The sequence below is a fragment of the Cetorhinus maximus genome, chromosome 3, assembly GCF_964194155.1.
Source record: "Cetorhinus maximus chromosome 3, sCetMax3.hap1.1, whole genome shotgun sequence".
NCBI lineage: Eukaryota > Metazoa > Chordata > Chondrichthyes > Lamniformes > Cetorhinidae > Cetorhinus > Cetorhinus maximus.
In genome coordinates, this window is record NC_135881.1 from 58,377,910 (window position 1) to 58,392,359 (window position 14,450).

General features: G+C 43.1%; 1 protein-coding gene across 2 annotated transcripts in view; it reads left to right on the forward strand.

Annotated features, from left to right (window-relative positions):
- The window catches only part of steap2 (STEAP family member 2, metalloreductase), a 117,085-nt gene extending 109,590 nt beyond the window's left edge, over positions 1 to 7,495 (forward strand). For both annotated transcript variants that reach the window (XM_078538417.1, XM_078538418.1), the window contains one exon: positions 5,985 to 7,495. In XM_078538417.1, coding sequence (XP_078394543.1) covers positions 5,985 to 6,269 — 285 coding nt within the window. In that variant the 3' untranslated portion in view covers positions 6,270 to 7,495. The remainder of the gene's footprint in view (positions 1 to 5,984) is intronic.
- The last annotated feature ends 6,955 nt before the right edge of the window (positions 7,496 to 14,450 follow it).

Below are 14,450 nucleotides of genomic sequence, written 5' to 3' on the forward strand. Positions count from 1 at the left end.
TCTTTTGCACTGATGTGCTGGGCTCCCTCATCATTGAGGATGGGGATATTTGTGGAGCCTCCTCCTCCAGCGAGTTGTTTAATTGTCCACCACCATTCACAACTGGATGTGCAGGACTGCAGAGCTTAGATGTGATCCGTTGGTTGTGGGATCACTTAGCTCTGCCTTTTGCATGCTCCTTCTGCTGTTGGGCATGGAAGTAGTCCTGTGTTGTAGCTTCACTGGGTTGACACCTCCTGTTTAGGTACAAAGGAGGTTTACCAGGATGCCCCACAGGGTGAGGGGTTTCAGTTATGTGGAGATGTTAGATAAGATAGGGATATGACCTTATAGTGCTGAACTTTAAGGGAAGACCTAATAGAGATATTCAAAACTATTGGTGGTTTTGATAGGGAGGGGAAATTGTTTCCTTTGGCAAGTGGATTAACAACCAAAGATCATAGCTTTAAAAAAAATGTGAGAAATTGTAGAGAATAAAGAGAAATTTCTTCACAGGGAGGGTTAAGATTTAGGACACACTGCTTGAAAGGGTTGTGAATTCAGATTCCATAGAAACTTTCAAAAGGCAAGATTATGGGGAAAGAGCTAGGGTTTGGGACTACTTTGGATACCTTTCACAGAGTCAGCATAAGCATGATGGGTTGAATGGCCTCCTTCTGTGCTGTAAGCTGCTTTGATTATATCTGGCTGGAAACCACACTCTACCAGATTAGGATCTGTAGTAGAGGTGTAGCCTTGTGATAAATAGAGATTTTACTTCCAGAATTGACTGCTGGCCAATATAATGTGAGGATAAAAACAACCCACAAAATTCTTTAAAAAGTCAGTTCGCCCCATCTCCAAATATTAGTGGATCTTTTTAAAAATTCCAGGATCTGGATCTGCATCTTTGCCAAACACTAATCAGATCTTCCTTGAGTCATACCCTCTCTGTGTACCAAGCTTCATTGAAATCCATTTATCAGTTTTTGAAATATATTGTTTACAGACTAACAGGCAAAAACATTACCTCCACCCACCTTCAGTGACAGAGGTAATAACAGACAAGAGAAGATAGGAAAGGAAATTATTTTGGCTATAATTGACAAAGAGAATGGGTAGGGTGGGAGTGGTGGGGAAATGAAGTGGCAGAGCAGATTTTTAAGCATTTAAAAACATCTGAATGTATTTCGCATAATATTAGAGTATTTAGAATCTTACATATAACTAGCATTATTATTGTGAAATTCTGAACATTTTCGACCTCACAATTAACTGAGCTGAAATCTGAAGAAGAATTGCCATGCCAGAGGAAATTTCCAGGGTTACTGTGATATTCTTGAGTTAAGTTACTGTCATTTACTTTTCCACTGAATTAAATTTATCAGAATGTTCAAAGCATAAACATTTAAGGCCCGCACTACATCAGGCAACAGTAGATCAATTGACACTTTCACTGGCTCTAACTGTACTAGAACAAATCCACAATAGAATGTAATATATGAATTACATAGAAATTGTGGCTAAAATTTTACCTTGGTGGGAGGGCGCGCGCAAGACCCGCTCAAGTGTAAAAGCACGCGTGTTGACGTCGAGTAAGCATCCCAACATCAACATGCAGTCATGCGCTATTTCGGTCAGCAGACGTGCGCAGCAATCGGAAAAGGTCTGTTAAGGCCATTAAAGTCTCAATCAACTGACATTTTTCACTGCCCATCCAACCTTACGGTTGGCAGGCAAGCGAAAAGGCCAAGCAGCCTTTGCATCTTTTAGCAAATAAAAATAAGATAAAAATTTTAAAATTTAATTAATAACATGTCCCTGCTCATGTGACAGAGTCACATGAGGGGACATGTTTTATAATATTTTTCAATTTTTTTTTTTCGGATAACTCTTCATCTCCCTGAGGAACCTCTGTGCCTCAGGGAGATTCTCAAATGCGCACATCCTCCTCCCGCCTACACAAGCAGCGCTGAGTGCTGCCACTCACGTTTCACGCTGGGCGGGCCTCAATTAGCCTGCCAGCATGAAATCGTGGTCTGGCCTCAATCGCGGGCGGTGGTCAGCTTCCTGACCGCCCCCACCCACCCCTGCCTAGCCGTCCCGACAAGGGCTAAATTCTGCCCCATAATACATTGAGAAATTAGTAGTGCATTTATAATTACAATCTATTAAAATCTTTTCCAGATTAACATCAGATATACGCAAGGTATTATATAATATAAATATTATGTATATATATATCTCATGCGACAGATGCATTAATTCCATGGTTACATTCTTCGGTTTTTATAGTCTTTGGCTCTGGTTGCTGGCTACTCCTGTAAACAGACCTTCATTCTCCTATGAACGAGAGTACGCCTTTATCTGCCTAATACCCAGATAACCATAATTAAATCCAGGGATAAAATAGAAAATCCCAGGCACAGTAATGCAGCTACATTGCAGCGGGAAGATGATAGTGTTGTGCTATTGTCGCTGGACTAGTAATCAAGAGACCCCAGGTAAATGCTTTCGGGACTCAGGTTTGAATCCCACCACAGTAAATTCAGTTCAATAAAAATCTTAATTAAAAGTCTAATGATGACCATGAGACCATTGCCAATTCCATCTGGTCACTAATGTCCCGTTAGTGAGGGAAATCTGTGACTCCAGCAATGTGGTTGACTCTGAAATAACCTAGCATTTATCAAACCGCTACAAACCTCAAAAAAGGAATTAAACCGGAAATGACAATGACAATGGCAAACTCAGCCCTGTCAACCTTAGTCTTCTTTACTAACGCCTGGGGGCTAGTGCCTAAATTGGGAGAGCAACAGCCTGACATAATCATCCTCACGGGATCATATCTTACAGAAAATGTCCCAGACACCACTATCACCACCACAGAGGCGGGACAGACCCAGCAGAGGTGGCGGCACAGTGTTATACAGTCGGGAGGCAGTTGCCTGGGAGTACTCAACATTGACTCATTTCTCCTGGCATCAGGCCAAAGATGGGCAAGGAAACCTCCTGCTGATCACCACAAACCTCAGCTGATGAATCAGTGCTCCTCCATGTTGAACACCACTTGAAAGTGGCAAGGGCACAGAATGTACTCTACATGGGGGACTTCAATATCCATCACCAAGAGTGGCTTGGTAGCATCACTATTGACCGAGCTGGCCGGGTCCTAAATGACATAGCTGCTAGACTGGGTCTGCAGCAGGTGGTGAGGGAAAAACATACTTGACCTCAGCCTCACCAAATTGCCTGCCATAGATGCATCTGTCCATGACAGTATCGGGAGGAGTGACCACCGCACAGTCGTTGTGGAGACGAAGTCTCGTCTTCACATTGAGGATACCCTCCATCGTGTTATGTGGCACCACCACCATGCTAAATGGGATAGATTTCGAACAGATCTAGCAACTCAAGACTGGACATCCGTGAGACGCTGTGGGCCATCAGCAGAAGCAGAATTGTACTTGAACACAATCTATAACCTCATGGCCTGGCATATCCCCCACTCTGCCATTACCATCAAGCCAGGGGATCAACCCTGGTTCAATGAAGAGTGCAGGAGGGCATGCGAGGAGCAGCACCAGGCATACCTTAAAATGAGGTTTCAACCTGGTGAAGCTATAACACAGGACTACTTGCGTACCAAACAGCATAAGCAGCAAATGATAGATAGAACTAAGCAATCCCACAACCAATGGATCAGATCTACGCTCTGCAGTCCTGCCACATCCAGTCGTAAGTGGTGGTGGACAATTAAATAACTCACTGGAGGAGGAGGTTTCACAAATATCCCCATCCTCAATGATGAAGGAGCCCAGCATATCAGTGCAAAAGATAAGGCTGAAGCATTTGCTACAATCTCCTGCCAAAAGTGCCCAGTGGATATTCCATCTCGGCCTCCTCTGGAGGTCCCCAGCATCACAGATGCCAGTCTCCAGCCAATTTGATTCACTCCACGTGATATCAAGAAACAGCTGAAGGCACTAGATACTGCAAAGGCTATGGGCCCTGACAATATTCCAGCAATAGTACTGAAGACTTGTGCTCCAGAACCTGCCACGCCCCTGGCCAAGCTGTTCGAGTACAGCTACAACAGAGGCATCTTCCCAGCTATGTGGAAAATTGCCCAGGCATGCCCTGCACATAAAAAGCAGGACAAACCCAACCCGGCCAATTACCGCCCCATCAGTCTACCCTCGATCAACTGTGAAGTAATGGAAGGGGTCATCAATAGTGATATCAAACGGCATTTGCTTAGCAATAACCTGCTCACTGATGCGCAGTTTGGGTTTTGCCAGGGCCACTCAGCTCGTGACCTCATTACAGACTTGGTTCAAGCATGGACAAAAGAGCTGAACTCCCAAGATAATGTGAGAGTGACTGCCCTTGACATCAAGGCAGCATTTGACCGAGTGTGGCATCAAGGAGCCCGAGCAAAACTGGAGTCAATGGGAATCAGGGGGAAAACTCTCTGCTGGTTGGAATCATACCTAGTTCAAAGGAAGATGGTTCTGGTTGTTGGAGTTCAGTCATCTCAGCTCCAGGACATCACTGCAGGTGTTCCTCAAGGTAGTGTCCTCGGCACAACCATCTTCAGTTGCTTCATCAATGACCTTCCCTCCATCATAACGTCAGAAGTGGGGAGGTTCGCTGATGATTGCACAATGTTCAGTACATTCGCGACATCTCAGATACTGAAGCAGTTCATATCCAAATGCAGCAAGACCTGGACAATATCCAGGCTTGGGCTGACAAGTGGCAAGTAACATTCGCGCCACACTAGTGTCAGGCAATGACCATCTCCAACAAGAGAGAGAATCTAACCATCGCCCCTTGACATTCAATGGCATTACCATCACCGAATCCCCTACTATCAACATCTTGGGGGTTACCATTGACCAGAAACTGAACTAGCCATATAAATAATGTGGCAACAAGAGCAGGTCTGAGGCTAGGATTCCTGCAACGAGTAACTCACCTCCTGACTCCCCAAAGCCTGTCCACCATCTACAAGGCACAAGTCAGGAGCGTGATGGAATACTTGCCACTTGCCTGGATGAGTGCAGCTCCCACAACATTGAAGAAGCTTGACACCGTCCAGGACAAAGCAGTCTGCTTGATTGGCACCACATCCACAAACTCCCTCCACCACCGATGCACAGTATCGGCAGTGTGCACCATTTACAAGATGCACTATAGAAATTCACCAAGGCTCCTTTGACAGCACCTTCCAAACCCACGACCACTACCATCTAGAAGGACAAGGGCAGCAGATCGATGGGAACACCACCACCTGGAAGTTCTCCTCCGAGTCCCTCATCATCCTGACTTGGAAATATATCGCCGTTCCTTCACTGATGCTGGGTCAAAATTCTGGAACTTCCTTCCTAACAGCATTGTGGGTGTACCTACACCACCTGGACTGCAGCAGTTCAAGAAGGCAGCTCACCACCACCTTCTCAAGTGCAACTAGGGATGGACAATAAACGCTGGCCCAGCCAGTGAAGTCCACATCACATGAATAAATTAAAAAACCATGTTCTCTGCAATTTCAGCCAGTGGAAGAATAACACTGTATTAAATCCAATCTATGTCTGATATAGATGTCAGGGGGACAATCATTTGTCTCCATTGAAAATACTTTTTTTTCAAATTACCCTTAGTTTTAATCCTGTCTATATATGCAAGACCAGCAAGATGGAATCCAATCAATAATACATTATAGGCTAAACCTTTTTATTTTTCTTACATTGTTCTTCCATTCCTCTGAATACAAATGTTTTAAAGGATTCTTATTGTGTTTCCATTTAAAGGTACAATGGGTCATAGTTGGAAAGAAAAGCACATGATATAGAATTAAAATTCTGATTTCCTTTCATCACAAGCACATGATTCTGCTAAAAGTTGCCATTAAGATAGACATTGTACACAAAATTTAACAAAGTGAATGATGAAAATTGATTTTACTGAGATAATAATATCCGTTTTTTTTTCTCCTGAAGTCTACACTTGGCTATGTGGCTCTCCTTATCAGCACCTTCCATGTTCTGATTTATGGATGGAAAAGAGCCTTTGAGGAGCAGTACTACAGGTTTTACATGCCACCAAACTTTGTACTAGCTCTTATTCTGCCTTTCACAGTCATCCTTGGGAAACTTATTTTGTTGCTTCCATGCATCAATAGAAGATTGAGAAAGATACGCAAGGGTTGGGAAAAGAACCACTTCACAAATGATACTTCAACAACAGTGCTTCAAGCATCTCCAGAAAGAGTTACCGTTATGTGACATTTTACCAAAAATTGATTCCATTTAAAGCCATTTAACTTTATGAAGTGAAAACTGCTGTGTCAAGTTTGTTTAAATATGTTGTAAATTATTGGCAAATCATCTTAGAAACTCCTGCTGTATTTCTTTGCCTGATGTCTCATGATGGAGTATATATTGTGTCTAGTAGTGAATAGTGTGTGAGAATCCATGGTTATCTCACCAGGTGAACTCAGTTTACGAGTAGCAGGTTATGACTTCAATCCTCTGTTTATATTATACCAAATTTGAAATTGAACACATTAAATGAACTCAGTTTGTAAATGATCTAATGCAGTGATTAAAAATGGTAAACATTTTAGGATTGTGTTGTCTAGGCCCTGTCAGGAGAATCTGTTCAATGATTTTACTTCCTGTTCTGTTGCTTTTCTGTTCTCTCCCTAACATTACCAAGAATACTCTTGGGAATCTGGACTCCAAGTACCATGCTATCCTAAGATGTACTTAATTGTAAAATAACTTAAATTATTCAATAAACATGACTTTTAAAGTTGCTGAGAAAAATGGATCCTGTTCAGGACACAATTATGGCGTTGTAGTGTATATTTTGATGAGGTCCCTAGTTTGAACCCTAGTCTGTACTGGCATTTGTTTTTTTAATTCTGCTTCTAGTAAATAAGGATGAGATTTCATTACATTTCTGCTTTTTACATGTATTTAAGATGTGTTTATTAAACATAGCTCCTTAAATTTGTATTTTCTTTAAAGCCTGTGAGAATAGTTGAACAGTAAAGGCAGTTAACAGTTTTTGTAGGATAAAATAACATTTGTGCAATTGATGTAACAATAAGGAAATTCATTTCACTTTTTTTTTGTTCAGGAATGAAAAATGTTACTTTCAGTAGAATAAGAATTCAGACAATGAAAATAAGACCTACATGTGTAAATGATTATTTGACAGTTAGTGTAACAATTTAGATCAAATTTTCAAAGAGATTGTTATTTGCCATGGAATAAATGGAATATCACTGCATTATCACATAAGCCCAGCACAATTTTTAGCACATCAGTAATGTGTTGCATTCATATTTATACTATAATCGTTTATGTCAAAGTGTAACAAGCTATATATAAGTGTTAACTTTATTATTTTTCATGAAATCCATGAATGTTATAATTTACATTTTAGTCTTTGTTGATTAAATAGATGGAACTACTCATAACGTGTAATAAAAATTGCATTTCCCAACACTTTTTGTTTCTAAACAAATGTTAACAATGTTAGTGATGAGATATCTGCTTTGTATCCATATGTTTCTCAATTAGTGCTTACATGACCATTTTCACATACACTCTACACAATTCCTGGTGTGTATTTTGTTTCAGTCTATTTATTGCTATATCCACAAGATACACAGAATTGCACTTCAGCATTTGAATCACTAAAGCTACCGGGCTAAAAAAAATCTCTGTAAAAGATCTTTTGCTAACAACCAACTTTGCAAAATGATTTAGCATGCATTCTTTATTGGGGATGCATTGACATGAACCTATCTGCTGTGTGAATTTGCTTTTGATTACTTTTGATTTGAAGCACCTGAGAGTGTTTAATTATGTTAAAGATGCTATGTAAATGCAAGATTTTGTTAATTGATAGTATAACAGTACATGAAACTTTGTTGAGTTTCAGAGTAGCATTACGCTGCCACATCAGCACTGATACAAAACCCATTTAGATATGTATCAAAGGACAAGTGGCTTTTCATAACTTTGCAGCCCGATACTGATCTGACCCAGGAATACATGAAAGTCAAGTGGTGTGAGATCTGCTTGACTTTAACATCATGTGATATATATTTCCAATGTGGCATGGAACCAGGATTGAAAAAAATAGCATCCATTGAACTTTCTAATCATTGTATAAATTTACTGCAGAGTCTTTTTAATGTTGTCATCTTCAGATTTCCCTCATGGACCTTGCTTCACGCTAGGCTGCCATCGCTTTCCTTAAAATTTCAATTTCACTTTATTGTCCATGTGGAAATTCAATTTGGATACATTGTTCGTATTTTTTAAAAATTACATTTTATGATCCTAGACAAGACCCCCAGGTTTTTTTTGGTAAGATCTGGATAGGGACCAATAACATTTTGTTTAAAGTAGACAGAGTTTGAGATTCAAGATGCTTGCTAAGATAATTAAGCTACAAAATTCCACAGGTTTTAAACAAACAAAAATAAACTTTACTATACAAGGTCAGAAAGATAAAACGATTTACAATATCTAGCCTATTCTCTAACATTCAGGTTAATATGAGGCACACGTGAATTAGCAGGCAAACTGTGGTCGAAAACACCACACTGTACAATAAATAGCAAATATGACCAAGGTGGATCCCATGGATTTCTCAGCAACACAGCCAGACGTAAGTAAACACTGCGAGTCAACCAATCTCATTGAAACTCTCTCTCCCTCACAAGTCTCCAAACTTTTCCCTTTCAAAGATCAAGCCTCTAAATTACCTCAAACCCACTCCATCTCGGACTGCCTCAACAACATCACACCTCCCAGAGTTTCAATCTCGTCTCCTGAGGCTCTGCTACCATGGATTTCTGAGTCTGCACTCCAGCTTCTAATTGCTGGTGCAACCTCAGCTCTTTAGTAGCCGGCTAGATTCACTGGGCTGGCACTGTCGTAGATTTCACCAAGCTCCAATCTCCCCAGCTACACCAAGCTATAAACGGCTCCCAGGGCTTCTTCTGAGCCCTAAACCTTTTTAGCACAGAGTCAGTGACCATCTACCACCTTTTCAGCTCCTGAGGACTTCTCCTGAGCCTTAACAACACAGAGCTATCAAACAGCTCCTGGGAATGCTCCTGAGACATTACTACACAGAGCCAGCTAACGGCAACACTTTTCTCTGCCTGGAGCCTGCTAACATCAGCACCTTTTCGGTATGCCCTTTCCCCCTGCTGTAGAACACTCACTCCCCCAGAAAACACAGATAAATTGAAACTATTGAGCTTTGTTAAGTTCCCAGAACTAAAAATTATACCTAAGATATTACTATGAGCCATGAACCAGGTATTTATAACAATATAAATGAATAATGTCACGATGACAGGAAATTGTGACTGAGTGAGACCTACCTATAACTTCACCAGCTAACCAAAAACATATTGAACTGTTTGAAAGCAACCTGCTTTTTAAAAATACAAGAAAAGACACTGACAAAAAATACACCTGATGTATTGTAAGTTGAACACTTTTCTGGAAAGTTCCTATATGGATTGCACTGACCTTCCTCTCAGAGTTTGAGACCTCGTCTTTAACCACCACCTTTTAATGGTTGGTAAAACCAGTTCTTAAACCTCCTGTCTGTATATTCCAAGAAAGGAATTCAGTTAACAAGTCTTGCAGTGATTATTGCAGAACAAGTAATCACACTTTTGATCTTCCATCTCAGAAACTTTTGACGCATTTCAAGAAAGTAGAAATCAACAGGAAATGGGGTTATTTTGTCCTACACAGGGGGTTTTGAGTGTCTGTTGGGTGTACATTAAAAAATAGCCATCGGGCAAGTGAAGTCCTGTGTGTGCAATATAAGCACATGTTCAGAGCTTTCCTCTGACAAAGTATAGTTCACACCCTATAGTATATCACAGGCCTTGCTTGCATATTAAATCTCCATAGCACACTTATTGTGCAGAATTTAATGCAGTTAGCTGGATTGGGAACCCTCGTGGGGTAGAGAGGGAGGTGTGGGTGGGTGCCATGGAATCGTTCCACATATCAGAGGCCCAATGTTGGGAAGTCTAAGCCTAATCACGCAGGTTGTAGGGAGGCAGCAAGGCAATATGTGGATTGCGAAGGTAATTGAGGTTGTTTAAAAGGTCATTAACTTGAATTAACATACCTCTGAATGGAATTAAATGCTGCTCTCTGAATTTAACGAGCAGCGAATGAGGGTCATGGGCCTACAGATCCCCAACCATTAAAAGGTGACGGTTAAAGGTAAGGTCTCAAATTCTGACAGGAAGGTCAGCCATTCTGGAGCTGCTTTCCTTCATCGCAAGAGAATTTCCTTCATTGCAAGAGGATTTGAATACAGGAGCAAGATGTCTTACTGCAGCTTTGCAGGGCCTTGGTGAGACTACACCTGGAGTATTGTGTGCAGTTTTGGCCTCCTTTTCTAAGAAAGGATATACTTGCCATAAAAGAAGTGCAGAAAAGGTTCACCAGACTGATTCCTGGGACGGCAGGATTGTCGTATGAGGGGAGATTGGGTTGACTAGGCCTGTATTCACTGGAGTTTAGAAGAATGAGAGGGGATCTCATTGAAATGTATAAAATTCTGACAGAGCTGGACAGACTGGATGCAGGGATGATATTTCCCCTTGCTGGGGTGTGTAAAACAAGAGGTCACAGTCTCAGGATATGAGACTGAGATGAGGAGAAACTTCTTCACTCAGAGGGTGGTGAACCTGTGGAATTCTCTACCGCTGAAGGCTGTGAAGGTCAAGTCACTGAATGTATTTAAGAAGAAAAGAGATAGATTTCTGGACTGTCAAGGTGTCAAGGGGTATGGGGAGAGCGCTGGAATATAGCATTGAGATAGAGGATCAACCATGATCATATTGAATGGTGGCGCAGGCTCGAAGGGCCGAATGATCGACTCCTGTTTCTATTTTCTATGTTTCTAGAGGTGCAAACGTTCACCGAAAAGAGAAAACAGTCAACAAATGTGTGAAGGAGAGGGACAGCTTTGAGGAACTCAGAGACAGCAGATGTATACTGTGTCAAAGGGCAGCATCCAGCAAAGGGGCTATCGTCTAAAGATAAGACTTATCCACCCAGTCTTCTTGACAGTGGAGGAGAGGCGCAGAGAAGGGTACACCAGACCGTGGAAGCACCATTACCAGGACAGCAAAAGCAGCAAGAGGTGCAAGCCGTGGCTAGGTAGGCTGCACCAGGATCCCATGGGCAGATGACATGAGAGAGAGGAAGAAGACAACTTGTACGGTGTACCAGAGTCTTCAGATGTATGAATTACCTGCAGTTGTCAGGCACCAGTGCCAGGAAAGACTGCACCTCACAAGGCAACCAGTAACCGACCATGCAGGATGACCTGTGGCCAATGAGACTGGTTGGGCGCCCAATGCCAGTCTACTGAAAATCACAGAAGCCTTGAATTTCTATGCCTCTGGCTCTTTCCAAGGATCCACTGGAGACAAGTGTGGGATATCCCACGCAGCCGCACACTGCTGCATCAAGGAAGCGACCAATACACTTTTTTAAAATAAATTTTACGGGATGTGGGCTTTGCTGGCTGGGCCAGCATTTATTGCCCATCCCTAGTTGCCCTTGAGAAGGTGGTGGTGAACTGCCTTCTTGAACCGCTGCTGTCCATATGGTGTAGGTACACCCACAGTGCTGTTACGGAGGGAGTTCAAGGATTTTGACCCAGCGACAGTAAAGGAACTGCGATATATTTCCAAATCAGGACGGTGAGTGGATGGTGGAGGGGAATTTCCAGGTGATGGTGTTCCCATGTATCTGCTGCCCTTGTCCTTCTAGATGGTAGTGGTCATGGGTTTGGAAGGTGCAGTCGAAGCCACCTTGGTGAATTCCTGCAGTGCATCTTGTAGATGGTACACACTGTTGCTACTGTGCGTCGGTGGTGGAGGGAGTGAATTTTTGTGGATGTGGTGCTAATCAAGCGGGCTGCTTTGCCTGGATGGTGTCAAGCTTCTTCAGTGTTGTGGGAGCTGAACTCATGCAGGCAAGTGGCAAGTATCCCATCATGATGACTTGTGCCTTGTAGATGGTGGACAGGCTTTGGGGAGTCAGGAGGTGAGTTACTCATTGCGCGATTCCTAGCCTCTGACCTGCTCTTGTCGCCACAGTATTTATATGGCTAGTCCAGTTTAGTTTCTGGTCAATTATAACTCCCAGGATGTTGATAGTGGAGAATTCAGTGCTGGTAATGCCATTGAACATCAAGGTTGAATTCTCTCTTGTTGGAGATGGCCATTGCCTGACACTTGTGTGGCGTGAATGTTACTTGCCACTTGTCAGCCCAAGCCTGGATATTGTCTAGGTCTTGCTGCATTTGGAAATGGGCTGCTTCCGTATCTGAGGAGTCACAAATGGTGCTCAATATTTTGCAATCATCAGTGAAGTAGCTGAAGGTGGTTGGGACGAGGACACTACCCTGAGGAACTCCTGCAACTGAGGTGACTGACCTCCAACAACCACAATCATCTTCCTTTATGCTAGGTATGACGCCAACCAGCAGAGTTTTCTCCCTGATTCCAGTTTTGCTAGTGCTCCTTGGTGCCACACTCGGTCAAATGATGTCTTGATGTCAAGGCAGTCACTCTCACCTCACCTCAGGAATTCAGCTCTTTTGTCCATGTTTGAACCAAGGCTGTAATGAGGTCAGAAGCTAAGTGGCCCTGGTGGAACCCAAACTGAGCATCAGTGAGCAGGTTATTGCTAAGCAAGTGCCGCTTGATAGCACTGTTGATGACCCCTTCCATTACTTTACTGATGATCGAGAGTAGACTGATGGGGCAGTAATTGTCCGGGTTGGATTTGTCCTGCTTTTTGTGTGCAGGACATACCTGGGCAATTTTGCACATAGCCAGATAGATATCAGTGTTGTTGCTGTACTGGAGCAGCTTGGCTAGGGGTGCAGCAAGTTCTGGAGCACAAGTCGTCAGTACTATTGCCGGAATATTGTCTGGGCCCATAGCTCAATGGTGACCCCCCACAGCCTTTGCATTATCTAGTGCTTTCAGCCGTTTCTTGATATCACATGGAGTGAATCAAATTGGCTGAAGACTGGCATCAGTGATGCTGGTGACTTCCGGAGGAGGCCGAGATGGCCTTCTGGCTGAAGATTATAGTAAATGCACTTATCTTTTGCATTGATGTGCTGGGCTCCTCCATCATTGAGGATGGGGATATTTGTGGAGCCTCCTCCTCCAGTGAGTTGTTTAATTGTCCACCACCATTCATGACTGGATGTGGCAGGACTGCAGAGCTTAGCTCTGTCTATCACTTGCTGCTTATGCTGTTTGGCACACAAGTAGTCCTGTGTTATAGTCGATGTTAAGGACTCCCAGAGCAACTCCCTCCCGACTCTATACCACTGTGCTGCCACCTCTGCTGGGTCTGTCCAGCCAATGGTGATGGTGTTGTCTGGGACCTTATTTATAAGATATGATTCTGTAAGGATGACTATGTCAGGCTGTTGCTTGACTAGACTAGATTGTGAGACAGCTCTGCCCAGATATTAGTAAGGAGGACTTTGCAGGCTGAGATTGCTGTTGTCATTTCTGGTGCCTACATCAATAGCAGATGGACCATCCAGTTTCATTCCATGTGACTTTGTTTGAAACAACTGAGTGGCTTGCTAGGCCATTTCAAAGAGCATTTAAGAGTCAACCACATTGCTGGCCTACATGCGCTGTGGAGTCACAGGTAAGGACAACAGATTTCCTTCGCTAATGGACATTAGTGAACCAGATGGGTTTTTACAACAATGGTTTCCTCATTAGACTATTTTGATTCCAGATTTTTATTGAATTCAAATTCTACCATCTGTCATGGCAGGATTCGAACTCAGGTCCCCAGAGCATTACAGAGATTACTAGTCCAGTGACAATACCACCACACCATCGCCTCCTGGTTGGACAATTTGTGTGATTTCAAAGTGACCCTGATAGCCAGGCTGAGTGGTTTGTTGGCTTCGGGGACATTGCAGGCTTCCCATGTGTGTAGGATGTAATAGATTGCACAGTGACCATCAAAGTTTTATCAGACCAGCCTGCAGCCTTCATCAACAGGAGGGCTCCTACTCCACAAATGTCCAATTGGTGTATGACCACCAGACATATCCTGCAGGTGTGTGCCGACTTCCTGGGGAGCACTCATGATGCATTTGTGCTCTGGCACTCCCAGCTGCCATTGCTGTTCGAGCCCCTAGCATGCCTCCATCGATGGATCCTGAGTGACAGGGAGTACCCTCTCAAGTTATGGATACTGACACAGGTGAGAAACCCTCACACTGAAGCCAAGGAACAGTGCAATGCCTGCCGCAGGTCAACGCAGGCTATGATGGAACGGACAATAGGTCTGCTCAAGATAAGATTCCTTTGCCTGGATGCGGAGGAGCTCTGCAATCTGACCCTGTGG